The following is a 25,956-nucleotide window of genomic DNA, read 5'->3' on the forward strand; positions in this document are numbered from 1 at the left end:
CTCCTCCTCCTCCGCCTCTTTAGTCCCCACCGATAAAGCCGATGGCAACAGAGTAGCGGCACGCAAACAATCTTCCGAGCGGTCCAACCCGGGCTGGAAGCCGCCTGATGTGCTCGAGCATTCACCCTGCTGAGGGGCTCTTGGGCACGAATCCACTTCAAGTCAGCTGTAAGTTCTCTGATGAGTCGTGCACTCTCAGGAAGCAGAAAAGACCATTTCCCCCGGGGGATGACCAATCAATCATATTATTATCCCATTAATATGATGGAGGACATAAGTTTCCAGACCCAGGCAGGCACTACTTCAGCACAGCCAGCAGTAAGAAAGAAATGAGAAGCATCATACTCACAGCAGCAGCAACTTGGCCAGTCCGCCCGCCTGCCACAAAGAATATTTTATGTGCTGAGACGTGGCGACCCACAGCAGCCTCCCTGTGTTAAAGGGGTCACCTGCTGGGTTACAAATGCCATCATTATCAGTGGTGGTGGTTAAAATCTTTCTGAAACTTAAAGAGGAACTTCAGCCTGTAAATGATAGACTTATTAAATGTCGTAGAGGGCTGAGCCTGTGGTTCTCTAAAGGTGGTTCATGGTGAATTCCGGTGTCCTCTGCTTGGAACGTGTGGTTAATAATCTTACCGATCCAAAATGAATCTAAAAGAAGCATTTAAAGGGAACTTATGAGTTAATGCTTTAATGAGGTAAAGTTAATTAATGCTCAACGTTTTTTTTCTTATTGGCTGCTTGTCCCAAACAGAAAACTTTGCACATGCAGAGCTGTGTCATAATTTTAAGGATACAACCTTTTAATAACAGCATGCAGAGCCAAGAGCACAAAAAACTATCTGAAACAGAGCTACAGTTTCCTAGGAGGCTGAAGCCTGATCTTAAAGTGGCTGATAATGAATTTAGGGGTGCAACAACAGGAAGCCATTAATAGTCTAAAGAAGGTGTGGTTGTAAGTGTTATTTATGCACAAGTCATTTTCATTTTTTGCTTTGAGTGAAATGTCTTTGGATGGTGTTCTTTAATCTTTCTCACTTCTTGATCTTGGGTTCTGGTGATGATAGAGTCACAAACAGTGTTTGTTTTAAAGGTCCTGATTGCATTTAAGGAGCATTTGACAGGGTAAGATAAGATAAGATAAGATAAGATAACCTTTATTAGTCCCACACGTGGGAAATTTGTTTTGTCACAGCAGGAAGTGGACAGTGCAAAAGTTATGAGGCAAAAATTAGAATACAATAAGAATAAATACAGTACACAGCTGTACAGAATAGAATAAAATAATATACTATATACAGTAGAATAAAATAGAATAAAAATATACAATAAGATAAAAATAGAATACGAATGCTATATACAACTGAGTAAAAATACAACGATGCCAGAAAGGATTATTGCACTTAGTGTTATTGCATATGTGTGGATGTGTGTGTTTGTTCAGTTAAAGTCTTTGTTGTGGAGTCTGACAGCAGTGGGGAGGAAAGACCTGCGAAATCTCTCCGTCCCACACCGTGGGTGCCGCAGTCTCCCACTGAAGGAGCTGCTCAGTGCTGTCACAGTCTGCTGCATGGGGTGGGAGACGTTGTCCATCAGGGATGACAGCTTAGCCGCCATTCTCCTGTCACTCACCACCTCCACTGGGTCCAGAGGGCATCCTAGAACAGAGCTGGTCATTTCATTAGTTATTCCATGAGTATCCATTATAGGAAAGTGTCTTTTGATGGTTGTTTTGGGGCCACGTGGAGAAGTGTTCTAACAGCCAGCTAATGGTCTTAAAGTTAAACTTCAGTATGTTAACAAGAAGTTAAATGTGACTTATTATACTCGTTTCCAGCTGCTTATTTCTAGTCTTAGGACTCTGGCATTGTAGCTTTGTGTAATTTATAGTTAATCTATTACCTGAAACAAGCCATTTAAACTTTATTTTACCTTTAATTTTATAGATCCACTAAAGCTGGGTTCTGTGAGTTTGTGGGAGACAAATGTTAATTATATGCAGTTATGTGAAAAACTTGTACTAGTATCACAGGCTTCTTTAACACGTTCTTGCACTCTGGTGATCACAGTGATGACAGTAAAAGTATTTGTTTTATGGATCTTTACGTAGACCCTGGATGCCATTTATATACAGGTGAGGGGTAAGATAGCCTCCTTAGAAATGAATAGAAAAGGATACCAATGGGGTATCTGATGTTACAGGAGCAATAAATCTAATGTCTGCTTCAGATCCCTGTAATGCCTAAAGGTTTACCCCATTTCCTTCAACACACTGAGAAATTTTGCAGTTTTAATAAAGCTTTAAGCTTAAAACAAATGTAAATAACGAGCGGGTGGTGGAATTATCTTTAATTACATGCTAAAAACAAACAGCAAAGAAATATCCTCAAATCAAATTTGAGCAAATCACAAATAATGTCATGAAGTTAAGCTGAAGTATTTTACTAGAATTTAACCAGTTCAGGTTAGCTGAGACTGGTGGGTTAAATGAGTTGGTTTCTAGATATGGTTTTGGAGATGACTTGATATTTGTTCTGTGCAGGATACAACTCTTTATAAATTGTAAAGGGCAGTTATTGATTTAAATCGAACACGGGGTCTTAGTCTACAATCTGCATTATTGCTTACAAGTATATCTGCCCTCCGAGGGGGAGTTTAAACATTTTGGCTCAGTTTCCACAGCACAGATGAAGCCTGGGCTGAGACACAAGCTTTTTCAATACGTTTCTGTGTAACAGTTTTAATCCACTACTGCAAAAATAACAAGCTTTAAATAAACCTTTAAATACATACATGCATCATTATTTAAAACAGACATTTTCAAATGTGAACCTCATTTTAATATCTAACCAGCTGGACGAAATTTGAAGAAGTCATCAAAACCATTTCTTCAAAAAAAGGAAAGACTTTCCATATGGGAGAAGCTCGTTGGAATTTCATGCATGACAATCCAGAGTAGTTGTCAGTGTAAGCTCTTTTTCTGTGTTTCATGCCCCTGTGGGAGTGTATTTGTGTTCATATTCAGCATATCAATGTTTCTCATTCAGCAGCTACCCACCCCCCTCTTTTTTTCTTTCTTTTAGTAAATATATAGCCTTGCTGCTTCACAATTTCCACTCGAACGTGAAGAAAAAGGATCCCAGTGAGTAAGAAGAAACAGGAGAATGAAACAAAGGATGTCACGGTGGCAATGAGTAATGATTCACCCAGCAAAACAAACGCTCCCGAGGAGCTCTGAGAGAGACTCTCAAGCTGAGAATAGTCCTGCTCGGCCTCCGTGGGAGGAAGTCTGTAAAGGTTAAAACTCAGCTGGGATTCTTTCTCTGAATGAATATAATTCTGTGTCTGTATATATCAGCTTTATTTCATCTTTGTTTTTCTTATTTAACATACGCAACACCCCCAGGCTTGAGAAAACGACAGAAAACGTCTCAGTTAATGCCAGATCCTCCTTTGCTGTTACCCAGTATCTATTATCATCCTCCAAATGGACCTGATAATAAAGTTCAAGGAGCCTCAGCTGGCGAATCATTTGTCGGAGACTGCTTTTCCAAGAAGAATCTTCTCTCTCATTTTTTTTTTTTTTTGAGGATGTCTATCGCTTTCCGGGGAGCAGGCCAGTAATGGACTCTAATGCAGCAAAGGAAATTATCCACTCATGTCCAATCACTACCTACGAGACACCGATCAATACCAGGTCCCCAGGGCTCAGAGGGAGACCGGGATCGTGCTGAGAGCAGGGAGGGCCGGGTGAACTGCTTCTCAACACATTGTGTTTAGGAGGGGTGGTGACTTAGGCCGTCTCTGAATCTACTTTTGAGTTTAACCTTCTGCCTGATGGGGCGGCGCCAATCTTCCTAATGAATTCAGACAGAGAAACTGAAATTTTCTTTCATATTTTTAGTTTTGTCTGTAAATATTTTATAATTTGTCTAAAAACAGCAGTTCTAATAATTCAGAAATTCATTAATTACTTAAGCTAAACGAGTTATACACCATATCAGACACAAGGCATGAAATCCTTTTTGTTGCCAGGTTGTAAAAAGTCACTTTTGCTGTCTTGAGGAGAAAGAAGAAAAATAATGTTATTAAAGTTATGATTCAGTCAGAAGAGCTGCAATAAATTCATAAATGAATAAAGAAAGTTTGACAGTTTTAAGTATTGCAAGGGATTTAACAGCTGACTCGTATAGCATCTAAAATAGACAGAAATCGAAACTCTTGCCTTGAGCTGACCTCTGATTGACAAAACTATTTTTAGAGCCATTCTGCAGCCTCAGTATAAGCTTTTAAATGGTTAATAAATGCACTTATGTTTTATTACTATGGTCACGATTTGTGGGAGAATAAAGGCTATGGAGACGATGCTAGGTGGAGCATCTCTAGCATAGCACTCCTGTTGTAGTTTTTCACTTTTTAACACATAATGAACTGTAGACAGTAAGTCCTATTTAATACAATATGGTTATTTTGCAAATTACGATCCATAGAATCAAAAAGGATCAATTCAATTTGTCTTAAAACCACAGTTGTGATAAGTCAGACTTTCATAAACTGCTTCAGTTATGCCAAACAAATTATAGACTGATGCATTTTACATCAGATATAAGAGATCAATATGAAATCCTTTTTTTTTTGTCAGGTTTTTCCATCTTGAGTGTTTTACAGTGTGGCCAAGACATTGTTACCCAATGATGGCATCGGTTTCACTGTCAGGTCCAACTCTAAAAATTCCCAACCAGTAGAGGATGTAATGGTGGCTACATCCATCCTTTATGCAAGTCTATGAGTTTAGCTCCGAGTACGATTACATTTACCAGTGATCATTTCAGGTGAAGGTACAGTGAGAGGATTTTGTCACTCTGCTTTGCTGGGAGGGGAATTTTGCTAGCATGCTTTTCGCTCCACTTTTCTTGTGCAAATCTATACAAAGGTATTCTGAGTGATCATCTTTTATCCTGTGATGAAACATTTCTATTCTAATAGGAGGGGTCTCATCCAAAATGAAAATGGCTCCAGCAATGGGGTTTGAGTATCAACATAATGTGAACATATCTGAACACAGATGGGAGTGCCCGACAGTGCTCTCCAACTTAAACATACAGAATGAAAGAATATCATTTGGAAGAACTGCGTACACCATCGATTAGAGTTCCAGAGACTTGAGGAACCAATGGAGCTTTGAAGCTGTTATGGAGTTAGGTACTGGTCCAACACACTATTAGGACACCGTATGTTGGTTTTTTTTCATTGTCACCTTTTATATCAACTGAAACACTGTTGGTACTGAAGGGAGAATCATTAGAAATATCCATTTATGAAATAATTATTGGATAAACAAAAATTCTGACCTGATCTCAAAGATAATTGCTACGTTCTACGACTCATCCCGAGAGTGAGAAAGATTAAGGAACACCATCCAATACCAAAGACATTTCACTCAAAACAAAAGATGTTACTCTCACTATGGTGCGAGGGGAAACGTCGGTGAATTGTGAAAGTGGATCAGATTCAACCTCTGTGGAAAAATAATATCTGCATGAGATTTAGTGCCAGTATGATCTTAGATATCTCAGTCTGGACTAAACTGGTGGACAGGCTGATGGACACTGCTGTCCTGAAGCCATGCTGCCAGCATGACTAAAAATAATTATTTCCATGAAAGTGAGGGGGAAGATAATCAAGCCCAGCTATGATCCAATCATTCAAATCTCTTTAATCACTCAATTTTTAAGCGGATGAAACAAAAAACACACCCCCTAATGAAAATAAGCTGCTAATTCGTTTGGGAGGAGGGGTCTTTACATGAATTTGGTTTATTTAATTCCATTTTAATTTCACAAAAACACCCTGAGGTAGATTTGTCACAAAAATGTTCAATGAGACAGTGTTCTATATCATCAGCTTCTAAAACAACCTGTATCAACCATCAGAAAGAAGTCTGTCTAGTTAGCATCACCTCCTCCAATGACTTCCACAGTGCTAACGCTTCTTAGCCATCTGCCCCATCCCTCTCCACGTCATCCTGATCAATTAGTCTCCTTCTCGCCGTCGGCCAGTCTGCATGGCCCCTCCTCCTCTGCTTTTCCTGTCGACTATGTCAAACAGTGGTGTGCTGTACGGGCAAAGAGCCCTAAACCCCTGAAACCATCGAGCCGCAAACACTCTCCCAGCCGACGAAAGGAAGTGGAGAGCCTGCCAAAGATAAAGTGGAGCACCACAAACAAATGGAGTAACTGAGCTCATTAATGTGGCAGTGCGGTGGGTCAGCATCCTGCCGAAGCCCAATCGGCTTTCGATTACATCATCTGCACGAGGCTCAGAGTCATTGATAAATCTGACGTATCTGAAAGCAGCAGAGTGATCATGGGAGGAAAATTGCAATGTCACAGTGAGGAAAAAAAGTGTTTTCAAATTTCTCATAAATGAAAAAGAATAAATATAGTAACAAGCATCCAAGTGTCATTGATAAGAGTAAATACTTGTGAAGTGAGGTGTTGCTTCTCTGACTGTGGTGAATTAAAAATGATAGAAAAACATAAATGGGAAACAAAGAAGAGAAATGTGGTAGTAAATATGTCATAACTGCCAACTTCAACCACTGTTGTGAACTGGACTTAATGATAGTTGTATATCCATCAACCACAACATTGCAATCACCTGTACGATACCACGTAAGTCCTCGTCCTGCAGTTGAAGAAGCTCTGATCTTGAGACTAGTCTTGGGCCTAAGAGGCTGTCTTCAAAATATTTAGGTGAACAGAATTATTTTGAAGTTGCATAAGTGTCCATTTACATCAGCATTTGGCTGAAAGGCACTTTATATTCCAATGTAAATACCCGATTTCTGAGATTGAAAACCCCCAACAATCAGACGATCCCCGAACAACAATTAGGGACGTGAGAGAAACAGAACGCTATTAAGACGAAGAAACCTCCAGACAGACTGACGTTATCACGATATATCATTCTTTTGCCCAACTATAAATATTTTTTTGCTTCAAAATCCACTGTGGTAACTGTACAAAACGTATGCACCTGACTGTATGTCTCATATGAAGGGCCTGTTTCATCTAGTTGGAAGCGAAGCAATCGTCACATTGTTGAAAGGATGAGGAGTTGATTGATTTAAGCACAAACAAAACAATGCTGATTTTAAAGATTCAGTTTTTTTCTATTTAAACACAAAATATAAAAAGTAAGGAAACATTGCATCAGGAAGACTGCGATGTATGCGGTAAATATCAAACATTTATTTATCATGTTGAACGACAAAGATGAAATCCTATCAGTTAAATAAGTTTTGTCCAAAGTATTAAAACAGTTTATCATTTATGTAATGTAGCTTTTACAGGATTTATATAATTTCAAAAAGAACTCATAAGTGTGATTCGTGTCCTTGATCTGTTTTCAAACAGGCTGTTTTCAAAATGAAGTCGATAAGAGCTTCCAGGATCTCTATCACAATTTCAAGGAGATTTACAGAGAACCTGCACTTTGTACAGCAGCATTTGAGAGATGACAGATGATTTTTTTTACCAAAGTAAATTAAAGGCTCTAAAAAATTCAAGAAGCTTTATCGAAGATCAAAGATAAAGATTTACCACATCAAAGATTCCCTGCAATCGTCAACCCTCAAAACTGGCATTAGTGCATTACTTTAAACGCAACAAAGAATGACTGTAATCAGGTTTTCAGTATAGGCTGTACACAAAAGATGGGTGGACCCAATGGAGAAATGCTTGAAACCTGCATTTTTTTCACTTTATCTATGACCTTTTCTGATGAGCATTCACTGGTTTCAACTCATATTTAACACAACATTTTAAATTTTGGGAATCTTGGTCGTATTTAGAGTAAAATAGTTGATGAAGAAGAACATAATTTGAGGTCTTGGCTACCCTGTGATAAATAAGGATCCAGAGTATAACCCTGTAGTATCTTTTGGTTTCCTGGTCTAATCCACACATTACTTATGACATCTCGCTTAAAAGTGTGACTGACAATTTTCTGTGTTTGAGGCTTAAAAACAAGACTTCACAAACCAGTGAGTGACACAATGGCCACATCCATCCTTTTCATACAGTCTGTGCGTTTGACGAGCCCGATTTCTGTTCCTACCACTGTTCAAGGACATCTGCCTGATTTCTTGGAGTTAGTGAAGATGTTAAACTTCAGAGCTTGCCAGTCCTTTTCTCATTTAGCTCCGTCCTGTTATTCAGTCCGAGTTTAGAACATAACTTGGGCTCTGAAGTGCTTCTGCTTGATGGTGTTGTGGCTTATGCCCATCTTCAGCATCCACTTGGACTTCATCATCTGTACATACTGCATGTCTTTCTGTTTCTGATTGAGGGCACTGTTACCTAAGAGACAGAAAGATGAGGGAGTTAGTAACATGTGAGCAGTGTGTCAGAATATCAAATCGCAGAGGTTTTCTCAGTTAAAATTTGATAAACAATGAGCACAAGGTGTCACATCGACCACAGACAGCAGCAAATGACACAAATTTAAATTAAAACAGTAAAGCTAACATTTTGTCATAAGTGATTCTTGTGACCATTTTTTTGGTCTTAAAATATACATTTTCATTATTATTTGCAAGTAAAATGTAACACGTTCGCCTTCTGGCCACAGTAATAAAGCTAAAAATTGTTGCCATTATTTAACAGCCCAAATGGGACAGTCTGCGATGAGCTGCATGGAGCAGGGCCACCAAAGTGTGCAGCAAAGAGAGGAGAAACATGCAAAGCCAACGACATCTAAAGCCATCAAACAATGCTCTGTGGAACTCCTTAGAAATTTACCAAAATCTCTCTACAGGAGGGGGAGATACAGGAGAGGTGGAGGAAGATCTCAGCCTGGGCGTCTATTGTCTTATGTAGTCTGGAAGAAGAGTGGATGGTGGGGTGGGTGCAGTTTTCTCTGTGGTGGGGTTGGGTGGACTGTCCTGGGCTCTGTGGGGCCGGGAGGCGCTGCTGCGCTGGGCCCCGGTCTGGATGGGCCTGGGCCCCCTTTCCCTGGTGGGTCGCGGAGTATGGGGGTGCCTACTGGGGTCAGCGGGGGAGCTGGCCCCAGGGAGGGGTCACTTGCCCCTCCCTTCCTTCCCTCCCCATCTCCAGCTGCCTCCCTCTTCCCGCTCCATCACAACCACCCACCTTGGAGTAGGGGTATGTCACCAGGGTGAAGAGGAGGCCACCCCCCCCTCTGTCCCCTTCTGGCTGCCTCTGCCTCAATTTTATCCCACAACTTAGACATTCACATTACTCACACTCTCATTACACATACATATAGGATCTTGGGGGTGGGCACGATACACGGAATCCAAAGTACCATCAGGGTGTACACCCCACCCCTGGCGTCGTTGCCCACCTCTCAATGTTAAATACACGTAGACATTGAGGGCCAGCAGGAGGGACCATGCGCTTACCTGCTGCTCTCTGGCAGGTAGCTCCATGCCCTCCTGGGTTTTAAATGCACCTTAGAACACACATGCATCAACACTACAATGAGCGGGTGGAGGGAGGTTTGGAGTCTTCTCTCACCCCCATTCTCTGCGACCTGCTGGAGCGGGGGGGCTAGGAGGAGGAGTTGGCCGTCCGACTGCGGTCTGGAGTGTGGGGCCTCCCTGCTGCTGCGGAGTCGGGGCGGTCTGCCTCCCCCCACCGCAGGGAAAAGGGTAACACCACCTGGGTCTGGGTGCAGTTCCCCCCCCTCCAGGGGCGGGGGCACCTAGACCCGGGGCTTAGAGTACGCTTGGGGAGTGTGATCGTGTGTACAGCGTCTCTTTATGTCTGTCTCCACGTTGGTTGAGTGTGGAGTAAGTGCATATGAGAGCATGAGGGTGGGAATGGATGTTTGTATCTGTGTGTGCCTGTATGTCTGTGTCTATATGTCAGGTTGGGTGTCAGGCGCCACCTCTCTGGGGACACCTCAGGCCCTCCAAGGTATGGAGGCCTATCTCCCCCTACCACCACTTCCCCTGCCAGTGGCGGACTCCCTCAGACGTCGGTGCGTTGGTGGTTCTTTGTGTCCGGGGATGGGCGTCCAGGTACACACCGGCTCACTCCTTGGCGGCCGCTTATCGGGGCCTGGAGCCTGGGGCTCGCTCGGGCCACTTCGGAGGTGGGGTGCCCCCGGCCTCTCGGCCTGGGGCTCGGTCACTCAGGCACGGCTGGCTGCCGGTGGAGCTCACGGGCGCGTCACTGCAACTCCCCCTGGCTTCTGCTCCGCGGCTGCTGAGTGAGCCCTCATCTGGGACTCTCCTCAGCTCTTTCTGGGACAGTGGCGCGGCTGCCCCTCTGTGGGTCTTCCTTGGTCTCTTGTGTTCTGGGGGCCTCTGGATGTCTGGAGTTTTGATCTCCTCCATACCTGCTTCATGCCCTGGAGGACGGGGCTGTGGCCCCCCCACACCCTCTAGCAGATCATTACATGAAGGAACCTTTTAAAAACAAGCGCGTCCATGCTCACAGGTGTACACACGGGTGATCACACCCACAAACTACACCCTTTTTGGCTCCTACCTCAAAGCACACTGTGTTCTGTTGATCTTATGTGCTGCACAATAATGTTTAATATTTAGTATTTACTGTCATATTCCCATATATCATTGTGATGTTGTTTATTCTATTACTCTTGTTCTCTTCTGCTTGCTTTCTTTTTTCTTTCTCAGCAGGTGACCCAGGTGATTGATATATGCATTTTCTTTTCTTTTTTTCTTCTTTTTTTTCTTTTTCTGCTCATTCTGTTGGTTTTTGCCCTTCTCCCCCGTCCCTCTTCTCAGCTGTTTCTCTTTCCCTCTTTCTTTCTCCCCTTCTTTCCCCCAGTCAAGTCTGTCCCATGTTCAGTAAGTGAAAATAAAATAAACAATAAAAGGTGAATCAAATGGACCATTATGGCAAGGCTGGGATGGTCAATTTGGTAAAGTAAATCCGTTGGGCATCTTTCTTTGCCTTTAGACAACAATTCTGATGGCAAAGGAGCCAAACAGGACAGGCAAAAAAAAAAAAAGAAATTTACCAAAATGAGTCTCGATGCTAAATAATTGTTCAATATGTCCCTGCAAATATTGAGCAAAAGTGTTTTTTTAAATGCCTTTACCACTCCAAAAAAGGTTGACATTTTATACATTAATATAAATGTTATATGACTGAAATAATGGCAGTTAATCATTTGTGCATGTGTGGCTTAACTTCAAACAGCTAGCACTGTTGTTGGTCCTATCTGTGCATAATAGTCTAGTTTGTTCCACAGAAGACAGCCAAACAAAGCAAAGCTACCAAATCTGTTTACAAATGGGTTTAACTTAGTAAATAAGTAAGAACCACATAATTAACAGTGACTAATATGTTTCAATCCTAACTGATGCTTCGCATTTAACCCTCCTGTTATGTTGGTTTCCTGGAACACCATTTATGGTCCTGGGTTAATTTGACCCGGGGCAAATTTACTCATCCAAAAGTGTCAGAAACACTGGCATTGATTATTTTACAATTTTCTTTTATAATTTTTATTTTTTTTGTTTTCTGTAGTGATGCAGATGACGTGTGACATCTCTTCTGTTCTGGGTCAATCTGACCCGCAACATAACAGGAGGGTTAAAAAACAAACAAAAAAAAAAAAACCCCAAAAAACCCCAAACAAAAAAAAAACATGTTGGACGACATATTCCATGATTGTGGAAAAGAGATTATTCTGTTTCAGAAGGTTCAAACTAATAGTCTGCATCAAGCAAAGAAAACAATTGAGAAAAAGAATTAAACTACTACAACTGGGATAAGAACTATACATATACATTTGGAAAGTGTTGCTCAGTGTTGTGAACATCAACTACTTCAGCTGTTAGTGAGGGTAGGGGCCGTGTGCCTGCCTGTCTGCAGCATTGCTAAAGGTGGTCCAACAAAATATTAGATTGTATAACAACCACTGGGCACCTACTCGGTCCATCGCCATTTGTGTTTTAAGGGGGGAATCTTTGCATGAATTTTTCTTTTGGCAGTCCTTTCCCACTGGCTCAGTACAAGTCCTGGTGCAGAGCCAGTCCAACTTTGATGCCTAATGATAATCATCCAAGCACTGACATCAGTGGAAGCAATCATATTAATGCTCAGTAATTTGGGGAGTAAAAGCGTATTTCAGAATTAAACTGTAAAGCTCAGTTGCCAAATAGTGCCAGAAGGTGGCGTTTTTGTTTTTTTTGTTGTGTTGACACTGATCTTCTGCTCTGCGATTTATTGTTAGCAAATATATTGCCATTTAGGGCCCGAGCACTAAGAATGCGAAGGCCCTATTGTATCTGCTCCGTTTCTTCTTCTTATTATTATTATTCAGGCAAAACAAGCGCTTTTTTGAGGGCTCAAAAACTCGTGAAATTTTGCACATGCATCAGGTCTGGTGAAAAATTTCGTATTTTAATTGTTTTACATATGAGCACTGGGAAATGGCTCTAGAGCGCCACTTATGCGTTGTTAAATGCAGCCCTACGAACACATCGTTTGAGCTACATGTATGAAATCTGGCACACGTGTGTATCATTCCGAGACGAACAAAAAAGTCACTGGGCCCATTGACGCAAACCCAACAGGAAGTCCGCAATTTAAAAGTGAAGGTGACATTTTGGCTCTAATTTTGCCATTTCCATGCCTCGAACTTCTGCGAACTCCTCCTTGGGATTTGATTGCATAAACTTCATCTTTGGTCAGTGTCAACTACACACCTGGGCCATGTTAAATTGCGGAGATTTTGAGTTTTCGGGATACGGTGAGGCCGTGGCGCCATGGCGAATTTCGATGACTCGCCATGAAAATCTTATTGTCTCTCACTCTGTCATACATTGTCCGATCTGGACCAAAGAGCACACATATGATAAAGCTCCACCCCTGAACATATTTCAACTGCCACATTTGACATCGGGGAGAGCGCCACCTTTTGGGAACAGGAAATGTCATGTTTTACACTTTGGGGTACAGTATAGTGATGGGTGACATCTGCAACCTCAAAATTCTCCAGGAAAGCCTTAAGGAGTTGGTCTTGGGTTACAGTGAAAGCTGTGAGTTTTCGCAAAAGGGTGTGACCCCAGCAGCATGGCGAATTTTCATGTCTCACCATGAAGAAACAAATTAGTATAACTCAATGAAATCCAGTCTGATCAGTACCAGACTTTACAGACATGATGCCAGACCCGCCCTGAACAGATTGATATGCCCATTGTCAGGAATACGCAGAGCGCCACCTAGTTGGAACAGGAAATGTCATGTCTTACACTTTGTTGTACTGATTTTCACAGGTTCGTCGTGGCCACCTCAAAAGCGATGAATATCACCATCAGTCCCTCATGATGCTTCAGTGCGAAAATTGTGACTTTAAACTGAACGGCACACCCTGGTGGCAACGCTGTTCACCATGAAAGATGAAGTGGTTTTTGAGGGGCTTGGAAAGTTCAAAAAGTCTTGAAATTTGGCACACAGCTCCAATGTCATGAAAGCTCTTGTTTTGTGATCATTTTCATTGAATAGCGCAAAACTGAACAGCACCCCCTACAAAATGTCAAAACATCAGCCCCTGCTCTGTGTTTCATCTACGAGTCTGAAACCTGGTAAGCTTATGGAAGATATCAAGATGTACAAAAAAGTCTCTTGGAGCAATATCCCAAATCCAACAGGAAGTCAGCCATTTTAAAATTAATGTGTCATTTTGGGGACATTTCCCCTCTTTTCAGGCTCCGTATTTTGACGAACTCCTTCAAGGGATTTCGTCAGATTGACGCGATCTCCAGTGCGTGGAATCTAAAGACCTTTGTGATGTTAAATTGCAAAGCTTTTTACGTTCAGGGAAACGGGGTGGTCATGCGACACGTGGAGTTTCAAACACTCGCCAAAAAGCAGTAATCTGCTGTCACTCAAAAACACAATGTCCAATCTCTCCCAAAGGTCGCAGGCATGATGAGACTCGAGCTCGGAAATGTTTGTTATGCCATTTGTCAATAATCGTAACGCTGCTTGCAGCTTTAATTGTATTTGTATCTGTTATTGCTCTTAATTGGTTCTGTGAAGCACTTTGGCATACCTCTGGTTTTAATGTGCTATATAAAATTGTATTGTATTCTATTGTATAGCTGTGTGTTGTTTGGCTCTGTTTTTAATCGGGCTATATAAATGGAATTATTATTATTATTATTGACCTTTATCACCAACAGCAGCTGAATAATGAAGCTCCCAGGAGTTTCTGGGTATTATTTACAAGAATTGAGGAAGGATTAATAACTGAAAATCATAATGCTGCAGGCTGTAGCATAGCGATACAACAATGAATAATGATCTGGACTAAGATCCTCAAAGATGATTGGATAAACAGAGGAAATTCAGCTCTGCACTAGGGCTGGGCGATATATCGAGTTTTTAAAAAATATCGATATATTTTCATACGAGATATAAGATGTGACAATATCGTTTATATCGATATAGTCTATGTTACGTTATAATTATACTTGTGGAGCCGCAGGTTTGCCTCTCTTTCGTCCACTTTTGTCTCTACGCAACGTTACTCGGCCTCGCCTCTCCTGCACTGAACACAACTCCCCCATAGCTTCACCTGCAGGCAATGACAAGATGAAAGCGGAAAATCTCCGTTAGCAAGTTACCGTGCGTGGGGCTGGATGGCGTCAACGTGTTAGCGAGCTAACCGCGCTAACGACATGCAGCCCAGAGGGGCTGCACGGCCTAAAATCCTTTCCTTTTCTCAAAAATCGACAGTGCGCCTTATGTATGAATTCTGGTTGTGCTTACTGACCGCGAACCGATTTTATGTGGTACACAGCGCTCAGCAATCTGTCAAAAAATGTTTTAATATGACTTTGCTAAGCTACGGAGCTGCACCGCTTGATGGATTGTCGGAGAATTACGGCTACAGAGGAGGAGCCTCGCGGAGTGATACGTACTGTGTGTGTATAAGGACCACAAATGGCACCTGTTCAGAGACGTGGTGCAGCTGTGAAATCTGTCTCTTTGTTATTACGCTCAGCGTCTATTAGTTTACATTTTGACTGCACAATTGTGAGCTTTTTGTTATGCACAAAAACAACATTGTTTTCTTTTATTTATGGACCATGATTATTTAATATATGCTGATAATTTATTTTTGAGTAATATCTACGCTGTATGTAAATAAAAGTGCCCGTGTGACATCTGGGACACAGTGTGACTAAGAACTCTCTTTTTGTTCTTAACTTATGGCTTAAAAAAAAAAAAATCGAGATATATATCTTATATCGCCATCCAGCTAAAAAATATCGAGATATGAATTTTGGGTCATATCGCCCAGCCCTACTCTGCACTATAGAAAATCATGTTTCTTATTAAAAACCTTTCCACAGCCACATCTTTTTCTAAACCTCTTAACACTTAGAATCATTATTTTCTTCTATTGCATTTTTAAGACATAGTAACATCATTGATTAACCATCATCTTCATCATCATCTTGTAGCTCAGCTTGCTACAAAAGAATAGTGCTAACAGTAATGGTCTCCAAGGGTAGAATGACTGCTGAACGGCGCACACAGTCTACGCAGCATGTGGAGGAGTAACAAGCCTAAGCTAACACAGTAAAGGCTTTGACATGGAAACAGGGTCGACAACTCATTGCTGAACAAGCAGGCTGCACTGTCATAAAGTCATAAAAGTGATTCATAAATTGAGCTGCGACAAAACTTACTAACTAAATGATATCATGCTTTTTGACGAGTGTTTACTGACTCTTACCTGTATCTCCTCCCCAGCCGAGGGATTTGTACTGCCGGAGCACTCTGCCAACGGCGTTCTTATTGTGGGTCAGAACCACCGCTCGCTGGGCTCCGAACCGCTGTTTGTAGTACCTCATAAGAGAGCGGTGGCCAATCTTAGCACCTGAAGAAACACACAGCAAAGACATGGATTCTGTTACAACAGAGAAATCTAAAGAAAGACTTGCTCAGCAGTTCTGCAGCAGCAATCAATTCTGCCATGTTTTTCCAGTCGGACAAGGCAAATCAGACAACGATAAAGTGCTAATTATTTTTCTTCTTAAGATAAGATCAACAGGAAATAGAAGAGGCCAGCAGTGAGTAAGCAGTTATCCAAATGTACTGCTGGCGGCTCACCCTTTCATTGATTTTAGTAATAGTTATTTAATATTTTTACTATCCAAAAAATCCCAACAAAAACGGCAAAATTAATACATACTTATATGTATTATTTTCCAAATTTACTAAACCCATTAAGATGTTGCCTGTTGTTTTTAATAGGTTCCAAATTTGTAAATTTAGAATGTACACAGCATTTCAGACAGGGATGATTATGAAATTATTGATATTATGAGCTGATGCAGTTGGTCTGAACAGGTTATATTTTCATAGGACTAGATATCATTAAAACTACAGAATGTGCCTTAATTCCTTAATTTTGGAATCATCTGAATTTATCACATCTTTCTTGTGTTCTTCTCTTACTAAAACCCCCAAATTCCAACAGCTTGTTAACTGAAAGTAACTTTCATTCTTCAGACGGAGCAAACTATCAAAAAAATCAATGGTGGAGTCTTGCAAATTAATTTATTTCAACATTCCTGACCAAAAGGACTACAAATATTAATTATTGTTTATATGTGATTATTTTACAGGTTGTTGTTGTTAATACACCACAGCATATATCTAAATTTGGACAATCAGCATTGCGGTCTGAATCTATGTGACCCATTACCAACTAAAAACCAAATCGGTGCCGATTTTTATGTTAGCTATGAAAAGTTTAGAGTTATGGCTTATAGAGCAAGCATTCATATAATTCCTTTACATACATTTAAGACTTGACCAGGATTTCCAATTATAAAAACTAATCTCATTTCAAGTCACCTGAAGGGAGCATCAGCTCCATCGTCTCGTCGTCATATTCCAGGTTCTTGTCATCAGCCAACTCTTCATCATCCATTTCAGCATCCTCCCCCTCTTTTCTGTCAGGGTAACTATTCCTGTTGGCAAAAGAAAAGTGAAAATCAATGAGCCTTTGATGGGTTTAACGAAGCAAGATGCATTATATCCATTCCCACTAAACAAAAAAGGACCCTATTTGCTAAACATTAAAGAGAGGCTCTGGTTAAAAGTCTTTATTACCTGAAGTCATAGAAGTCTGCAAACTCCAGGGCGGCATCGCCATCTGTGAAGAGCTTACAGTGGCTTTTGTCTAACATGTGACTCTGTACTGCTTCTGATGAGTAAAATGAACGCCCCTTTTCGTTACACCATAAGCACACGTTCCCAGCACCGACTTTTTCTCCTGTAAAACAAATAAATTTTAAAAAATTGTTAGAGCACAAAAGAAAAAAAAACATTCATGTGCAAAAGAATGTTTTATTTTTTATGTATGTGATAATCCTGACCACATCTTTCTGTAACTACACCATTATATTAATACAAGCCTTGCTGCTGCAATTTTACAGTCAAAACTCACCGAGGTAACGGATGAGGCCCTTCAGATCTACGAGGAACTCCACATCAGGGATGAAGAAACTGTGGACTTTGGTCATGTGTGTGACGTTCTTCATGAGGGACTTGGAGTGGTGGGAACAGAACAAGCAGTCAGTGACGGGGATGGAGCCGGGTAGAGCGGGAGGTTGGGTGTCAGACAGAGCGGTGGACTCTCCCTCCTCCTGATCCATCACCTCCTCTTCATCATCTGCCTCCATCTCATCACCATCATCGCCCTCATCATCTTCATCTACATCCTCCCAGTCTTCTGCAACATTTTTATGGAAATACATTCAAACTAAGACAACATGACATTTTCACTGCTTTTTCCCCTCTAAATTTAGTGCAAGTGTTGATGTCAACGTTCAGTTTATAATGTTCTGTGGGTGCGGCAGGACATTCAGACAGTTGAGAAATGCTTTTTATTTCATTTAATCTGCTCACCTTCACCTTCGCCAGCTGTGCCACCTTCTTCTCTTTCTCGCCTCTTGGCTTGCTCCTCCAGCCACATCATCCTGGGAGGTTTATCCAGCTTCTCAGTCCTCTGCTTTGTTGCTCCTTGTGAGGTCTGTGCATGGTCTTGCTTGGCAGGGCTCGATCTCTGCTGTTCTTTCAGCGCCTGTTGCAGGGCCTTATTCCTTGCGTCATTATCCACCTTTTCATCACTAAGCCCCTTCTCCAGGTTCTTCTCATTCATCTTCTCCACTCTCCTCTGGGCAGCGAGAAGGGTCTGCTTTTCGGCCTGTTGGTGTTTGTGGGACTGCAGGTGGTTCTGGTAAGCATTGGCGCTGGAGAACTTCTTGTTGCAGATGGTGCAGTACTCAGTGGCTGATGCATCGGTCAGCTGCTGGTCAGCAGCGGCCCTCTGAGCGAGGACACGTTCCTGGAAGTTTTCAGCAGTGACGGGGGGCATGTCGGCCACCTTCCGCTTCAAGTTGTACCGATGCCAGTCGGTTTTATAGTGTGCACGCTGCACCTCACCATCTGCGAAAGCTACTCGGCAGCTGATGCAAGTATATGAGGCCATGGGAACCTGGGGATTCAAGTAGGTTTACTTTCAGCATATAGCACAAAAAAACCCCAAAAAAACAACAACAAAAAAAAAATCACAGGCATCTCAATGTAGAGATGTTTAGCCGTAAACAATTTTATTTAAAAGAAAGTTGGTTCTCTGGAGTTGGTTATGTCTAGTTTGTTAAATGTTTTATTTTGTTTGCCCTTTCTGATGCTTCTTAACGATACCATTAAAATTAGCCCTTAAAATCTGAATTTTAAATGCAAGATTAACTGAAAAAACGACGTTTTCACGTACAAACATTCACCGTTGTTTTATGTGACAACCATAAAATGCATATTTTTAAAAAAAAGAAAACCACGTGTAATGTTTATACATTTCCTTTTCAGACACGTGATGACGTCATTATTTTTAATGACCCGTCTGTATATGGATGTTAGCTAGGAGGGTTAGCATACGGAGCTAGCCATTAGCCGGCTAGCGTTGTGAAGTCACGTGTTTACCTAACCACGCAGATTATTAACGATACTACACGCACACTGAATCTAAAATAGCTGCTACAACATTCAGTGTTTACACGGTGGCGCTGCGCTGTTCCGAAATAAACGTACTGGGCAGAAACCAGCTCGGAAATTTCACGCATTTCACCGCAAACATTGAAGCTAACAGCAGCTAAAATCATACGTTTGTAACGGTGACGACAGCAGCACATTACCACCACCGACTCTCCACCAATATTTACTCACCTGTTCAATGAGATGACTTCTCCGAAAAAGGTGTTTTAACCACTTTCTGGTATGTGCGCACCTGTCTCAATGCCGTAACTACACCACAAAAACACGAGGATGACTTCCTGGTGAACTTTGAACTTCCTTTTCGTGGTGGGGTTTTTTCTGATCTGGCGCATCACTGCCACCTACCGTGTATAAAACGGTTCCTGTTATACAAGGATGGCTAATCTTTCACAACAAAAAGCTTTTATGGTGAACTGAAACTCAAGTAAAACAAAGGCTAGCCGTTAAAAAAAATTTTTTTAAAAAAGAGGAAAAACAACTTGAGAGCTAAATATATATAGAGAGAGAGACATATAAAGAGACACAGACATGTCTTTGGACACGTGGCCAGCTGGTGGATTTAAACAACGTAAACCCCAAATATTCTTGCTGTGAGGCCATAGTGCTAACCACTAACTGTGGGCAGATTTTTTGGTTTTGTTTTGTTTTTAAGTCAGATCTGTGATGGTAATCAGTTTAACCTGGGTGATAAACTGAGAGGGTATAGGCTTGAACTGTTGGATTTTATTCCCACTGCTCTCAACACCTGTCTTATCTTCTGGAGGTATCTTGCATCCTGATTGTTATTCCCTCTGGTCTGCCCTTGTGACATTTTTCCCTTGTAGCTGAGTGTACACACTGAATGGATCTTTGGATCCAAACAGGCCATTTATTTTCTTGGCCTCTGCTTCCGTCGTATATTACTACTATAGTTCCCAGAGCTGTCTTTGTTTGGTAATGGTAAATGGCCTGCATTTGTATAGCGCTTTTCTAGTCCATAGGACCCCAAAGCGCTTTACACTACATTCAGTGATTCACCCATTCACACACTGGCGATAGCAAGCTACATTGTAGCCACAGCTGCCCTGGGGCGCACTGACAGAGGCGAGGCTGCCGGACACAGGCGCCACCAGGCCCTCTGACCACCACCAGTAGGCAAACACGGGGTTAGTATCTTGCCCAAGGATATTTGGCATGCAGCCAGGATGCAGCCTGGGATCGAACCACCGACCTTCTGATTAGTGGCTGACCTGCTCTGACCTGAGCTACAGCCACCCTGGCAGTTTCTAGAGCCTCAGTTATGGACATCTTGTTTTACTTACTTTTCATATGCCTCTGCTTCCCCGAGTTTTGCTTTAAGATTCTAAGTGTTTATTGTCAGGTGTCCAAAGAAAAAAAGGCATTTTTCTGTGCAACGAAATTCTTTCTTTGCTGTCCACACACAGATGCCAATTAATATACAATAGAAATAGAACATAAAAAACATAAATAAAAAAATAAAAAACATCACTCACATGTGCTGTACCAATGTACCTGCACATGTGATGTGACAATAAAAGTGATTTAAAATACAAATAGTACAAATAAATAAATTAAGACAAAAAAGAAGAGAATATTGAACTGTGAAACAGAGATGTGTGCAAAAGAGCTATGAGCTTAATATGCAGGATGACCTGATGTGCAAAAAATTATTATTACTGTTCAAAAATAGATCAGCTGTTCAGAAGCCTGATAGCAGTGGGAAAGAATGAGTTGTTGAGTCTGGATGTTCTGGATTTCAAACTTCTGAAGCTTCGTCTGCAGAAGGAGAAGTGTGAACAGTCTGTGTTGGGGGTGTGTGGCGTCTTTGAGGATGGAGGCAGCTCTCCTCTGGACTCTGCGATGGTAGATGCTCTGCAGAGAGATCAGCAGAGTCCTGATGATCTTCTCCGCGGTTGTTATCACTCTCTGTAGGCGTTTGCGGTCCACAGCAGTAGTGCAGTAGTGCTGCCGTACCACGCAGTGAACAAAAAATAGACACTTTTCTTTTGTTCATTTGGCATCATTAGCTGGTTATTTAAACAGGACCATTCATCACTCATTTGATGTCCAGTAGTCAGATTGAAGTTCAGTCTCTCCACATTCTTTATTAAGATTGCATCAATGTTTTTTTAATCCTGCAGATGGCGCTATTGAGCCAAACACCAACACAGTATCAACACAATGTTGATACTAATCCGTCCCCCTGTACTTTTCCACGGCTGGTACTAGCAACAGCAGCGTCCTCTGACTACAAAGGCTTATTGTTATGAATACTATTATTGACAGTTGGTTCATTTGACACATTTGCATTTATTTTTTAGGGTTTTTTTTCTTAATTTTTCAGCTACTTCTTCCACATTAAACTCTGTTGTGCTAGGTGCATGAGCACACAGTGAAGGTAGGGGAGGGGCCCGGTGTTTTAAGAGATTTCGGTCAGGCCTCTTCCGGGGTGTAGGGGGCCCTCGGGCCTTCGGCCTCTGGGCCTGCGGCTCGGTTCACTCTGGCACAGCTGGCTGCCAGCAGAGCCGGCGGGCACGCCTGTCCAGCCCCCTCTGGCTTCTGCTCTGTGGCTACTGGGTGACCCCTCATCTGGGACTCTCCTCAGCTCTTCCCAGGAGGTGGCATGGAAGTAACACGTGCACACCAAGACTCATACAATGACATGAGAACTTTACACTAGGACTGGGGACAAATGGACATGGAGCTATGACAAACTGGGGAGACTGAAGGTAAACAAGAACAGAGATAAAGACCAAACACAGAGACAAAACTAGAGCAGACTAGACATGGAAGGGGAACCAACATAACAAAACAAGAAATCAAGAATTATAAATACCAAACTCAGAGGCACTAGAAAGTAAGATACTCAGGAAGCACATAAATTATCTCTTAATTCCAAGGAAATTAATCACAAGTTCAAAATAAACTCAAAAACTGAGTCAATAACCCAGGACGTCCAGATGAACAGAATCAACTTTCTGGGATGCCCATCAAATGGGCATTTTATATCTTATATGATACTTACATAAATGTGATTTCATACAAGTGGTACTGGCAAGAGGAGGGCAAGAAGAAGAGGAAGGAATTTATACAACGTGTGTGACTTGACTCATTTTCCGTTCACCATCAGCTTCTTTAAGGCTTGACGATACTATGTTCTTCATAAAATTTCTATAAATGTTTGATTGTGGAGATTGTATTCATGAGAGTAAAAGTCTGTTACTAATAGCAAAACGTGATTTAACAAACAGTTGATTACTAACTAATTCAAATGCTATGACCAGAGTTTAAATAAATAAATAGGGTTCAGTTATTCCTTTGCCAATTATTGTTCAGTAATAATGAACATTTTGAGTGCATTCCTGCTCTTTGCATATAATGATGGTAGAAGTACTGATGATACAATCATTCTTTTGATATTTATCGCATTTAAAGAATTATTTAACTTGTCTACAGTTATTGTTTATGAATATAAGCTCAGTACTACAGCTCATACTCTACTGCCTCACACACTACTTAAAAACATGATGTGTGTGTCATTGTGTATAAATTTCTATTCATACACAGGCATAATTTCAGAGCCATTAATTACATAAAGGTCAAGCAAGTACATTTTCTTTTTGGTTCCAGAAAAAGGTCAACTTAAGCTCTGAGTCACTTACTGGGGTAACAGACTCTGAACCCTCTGTAAATGACCTCATTAATATTTTGTAAAGTGTTTTGTAAAGTTATGAGTTACTATTATATTGTTGGACCCAGTGGGTGCTTTTATTTTGAAAGTCACAGAGCTACAAGGTGCCGTAAATCAAGTGGCGTAAACCAAATAGCAGAAGCGCGAGTTATGCTATATGGTTAATGGACGGGAATGGGGAAAAGAACGGCTATTAAGGTGCAACACTGAGTTGAAAGCAGTTTCTTAGCACCTGGTTGATGAGGGAACAAGGTTCGTAACAAAGTTTGTCCTGTGGATATGTACCTTGTTGTTTTACGGAGCATATAGCTGCTGACCGCTACTAAGGATAAAGGCTAAGTTTTCACCCACTAGAGGGCGCTAACGTACCTCGTCATGTTTAGGCAGCGATGCAACGATTTCACTTATATGCTAAATTTGTTTCACTGTTATATGTTATGTAAGGTAAAGATAATTACTTTGTGATTAATGAGTAAGTCAAAAGGTTAAAGGTAATACACTGTTTGATTTACTAATAGTCTTTTATTCTGTATGTTGTAGCTCTTACGGTGTGTTCACATACACGGCTGTTTAATAAAAGGATTGTGAACCATCAGTTTGAGAGACCATCTTTTCAACCGGGGATGCTGCACCCTCTGACTCCTCCTGCTGTGCCTGAACAGACCAATTTAAACACTGATATCCCAGTTAGCACAAGCAGACTAACACCCACCCCATCTGAATGCAGATAATGTAAAATGTGTGCTGTAGTTTTAGGGTTGATTTTCCTCAAATCACAAAGGTGTGTGGGAAGAATACATGGCTGCCCAAAACGATTATTTTGATAGTCGACTAGTCACTGATTATTTTTGCGATTAGTCAACTAATCAGATCATGCATCCATTGGACGTAAAATGTACAGCTTATTGCACCAGCAGCATCTATTCTTATATAACTATCATTAGCTTACAGCTTGAAGTGTTTAAGGAATGTGATACAAGTCTCCGGCCTCATCCAACTCTTCTGCCTGTGCCAATTCAACAAACACTTTGAAAAACCCTCACCTTACATACCTGTGTTCAAGGATCGAAAGGAGGAAATGCAGCGTCACTTCCTGTATTTATAGTTTGTTATAGAAAATCTTGAATAAACTTCAACAACCAGGGTTATCTTTGAAGTGAGGTTTATTAAAAAAAGAAAACACTGCAGTGGAGAGAATGTTCAGACCAAACACCAAACAATTTTCTGAAGAAGGACACCGCCCTGAACCATTTTATACCTTCCCAGAGCACTCTCAAACAAAGAACATTCCACAGCACATCATATAGCTCTATGCCTTCAATCCAGCTCATCCTTGCCCCTCTCCCACTCTAAGAAAAGTTACGACCACCCGTCACCTCCCTAAAAGCAGGATGTTCTGGAGATCTTCAAGTCTACACCTCTGTGAGGTGTAATAAAACCTGAGGCCCACTTGTGAGAACATTTCACATGCATGTATACAAAGAGGTGTCAGGAGTCATTTTGCCATACTAAAGTGATGTAATTAAAATATGTGATCAATACATAAAAATAAAGAAATTTCCAGTACAAGTTTCCTAGTTAGTCTGAGGTCACCGGAAGAGACCAGGTGAAGAAGGAGGAGAATCCTTGTCACTTATTAAAGTTGATTTTAGAGTGTGTTTATAGCAAAATGGATTTAGTATTGTGATATGTGTTGACTACACCTTAGAGTTTTTATTGCTAGTAAAGAATAGCATTATAGGTTTGAGTAGGGAAATGTTTGTCTTACCTACGTAATGGAATAGTGAGAAAAATCAAGCTTTAGCTAAAATTTTAATATCTACTAAAGCTTTATTTTTCTGGTTGCAATCAGTTATACTTAAGCTAATTGGAGTAGGGCAAACGTGGGATATTAGGACGTAAGATGACAGACGGCTTGGCTGTCATAAGGGATAGTTCAAGAGCGGAACATTCCCCTTTGTTGTCTAGGAATAGATCTGGAAAAAGCCTTTGATAACGTTAACCATACTTTTTTGATGAAAGTCCTTAATAATTTAGGTTTTGGGGAGGGGTTTAGGAGATGGATCCAGGTGTTATATAATAGTTGTAGTAGTGTGGTTGTCGTAAATGGAACACTCACCGCTACGGTCGGAGGAAAGTCTGGAGTACGACAGGGATGTCCTTTGTCCCCTATTTTGTTTATACTGGCGATGGAGCCACTAGCATGTGCCTTAAGACCGAACGAGTCAATTAAAGGGTTAACACCCCCCGGGTATGAAGTGGGGGGAATGAAGTAAAATTTACCATGTAAATGTTTCACAAGATTTTGAGTTGGTCAGAGAGTGTTGAAGGCATGGGGCATGCGATGCTCCCTTAATACACCTTTCTCAGAACAATACCCCGCTGTTTATGATGTAGTAATCCAATCACTGAAGCGTTTCGCTTCCTTTGGGGGGGCCAACATGAAAGAACATGAAAGACTGAGGAGATTATTATGTATAGACCTTTTTTTTTGAGGTGTCTGTGGCTTTGATGTATCCCTTTTGTCTGTTCCAGTGTTGAGAATTTGAATAACCTTTCTTCAATGAACAATAAAAATTGGTTCACCCAGGGCGAGGGTGATACCCCTTTGCTTTTTTTCATTCAAAGCTCCCATCATTTCCGCTTTTAATCTCGTTATCTCCTCATTCACGTCAAATCCCAAGAAGAAGGTTATAATATCTTTACAATGTAGCTTGCTTCCTTCTTTGCCATTGCGACCTAAAAACATCATTCAGGTTACCATCAGTAATTAAGTTTTCTAACGCACAGGAACATCCCCTCTACCCACAGGGTTCTCCCCCCGCCTGACTTTTTTTCCAAGGATATAATTAAAATATAATATAAAAGACATGCACTTAGTGGGGATAGGTTAATTGGTTAATCCAAATTGCCCATAGGTGTGAATGTGCGAGTGAATGGTTGTCTGTCTCTGTGTGGCCCTGCGACAGACTGGCGACCTGTCCAGGGTGTACCCCGCCTCTCGCCCTATGACAGCTGGGATAGGCTCCAGCGCCCCCCGCGACCCTGAACAGGATAAGCGGACGCGAATGGATGGATGGATAATTAAAATCCCCCCCTACTATATTTCTTCTACTACAAAGAAAGGGTTGCAAGGTAGTCCGTTGCTTCTTGTCAGTATATCCATAGACATTGATAATCC

The 25,956-nt window shown here is 41.4% G+C and overlaps 1 protein-coding gene across 2 annotated transcripts; it reads right to left on the reverse strand.

The window, feature by feature from the left end:
• Window positions 1-7,233: 7,233 nt before the first annotated feature.
• znf622 (zinc finger protein 622) lies at window positions 7,234-19,412 on the reverse strand. Of its 2 annotated transcripts, none has more exons than XM_085255506.1 (7): window positions 19,256-19,412; window positions 17,945-18,527; window positions 17,478-17,762; window positions 17,141-17,303; window positions 16,883-16,998; window positions 15,756-15,899; window positions 7,234-8,365 (listed from the first exon to the last, which is right to left on the reverse strand). In XM_085255506.1, the coding sequence occupies exons 2-7, from the start codon at window positions 18,519-18,521 to the stop codon at window positions 8,232-8,234; spliced, it is 1,419 nt and encodes a 472-aa protein (XP_085111632.1). In that variant the 5' UTR covers window positions 18,522-18,527; window positions 19,256-19,412; the 3' UTR covers window positions 7,234-8,231. The 2 variants fall into 2 exon arrangements, with proteins under 2 accessions (XP_085111632.1, XP_085111631.1); XM_085255505.1 differs by having other exon boundaries at window positions 17,939-18,527.
• Between the last annotated feature and the right edge of the window lie 6,544 nt (window positions 19,413-25,956).

The sequence above is a fragment of the Mchenga conophoros genome, linkage group LG18 (genome assembly GCF_057382185.1).
Source record: "Mchenga conophoros isolate Kocher_MC1m ecotype Shallow Benthic linkage group LG18, M_conophoros_male_GT1.1, whole genome shotgun sequence".
NCBI classification, from domain to species: Eukaryota; Metazoa; Chordata; class Actinopteri; order Cichliformes; family Cichlidae; genus Mchenga; species Mchenga conophoros.

Bases quoted from the DNA above. Each gene is read 5' to 3' on its own strand.
- znf622 (XM_085255505.1), bottom strand. From the start codon at position 18,521: ATGGCCTCATATACTTGCATCAGCTGCCGAGTAGCTTTCGCAGATGGT. The intron at 17,304-17,477 runs GTGAGTTTTGAC...TTTGTTTTACAG, and splicing joins GGGCCTCATCCGTTACCTCG to GAGAAAAAGTCGGTGCTGGG. The intron at 15,900-16,882 runs GTGACTTGAAAT...GTGTTTCTTCAG, and splicing joins GGAGCTGATGCTCCCTTCAG to GTGCTAAGATTGGCCACCGC.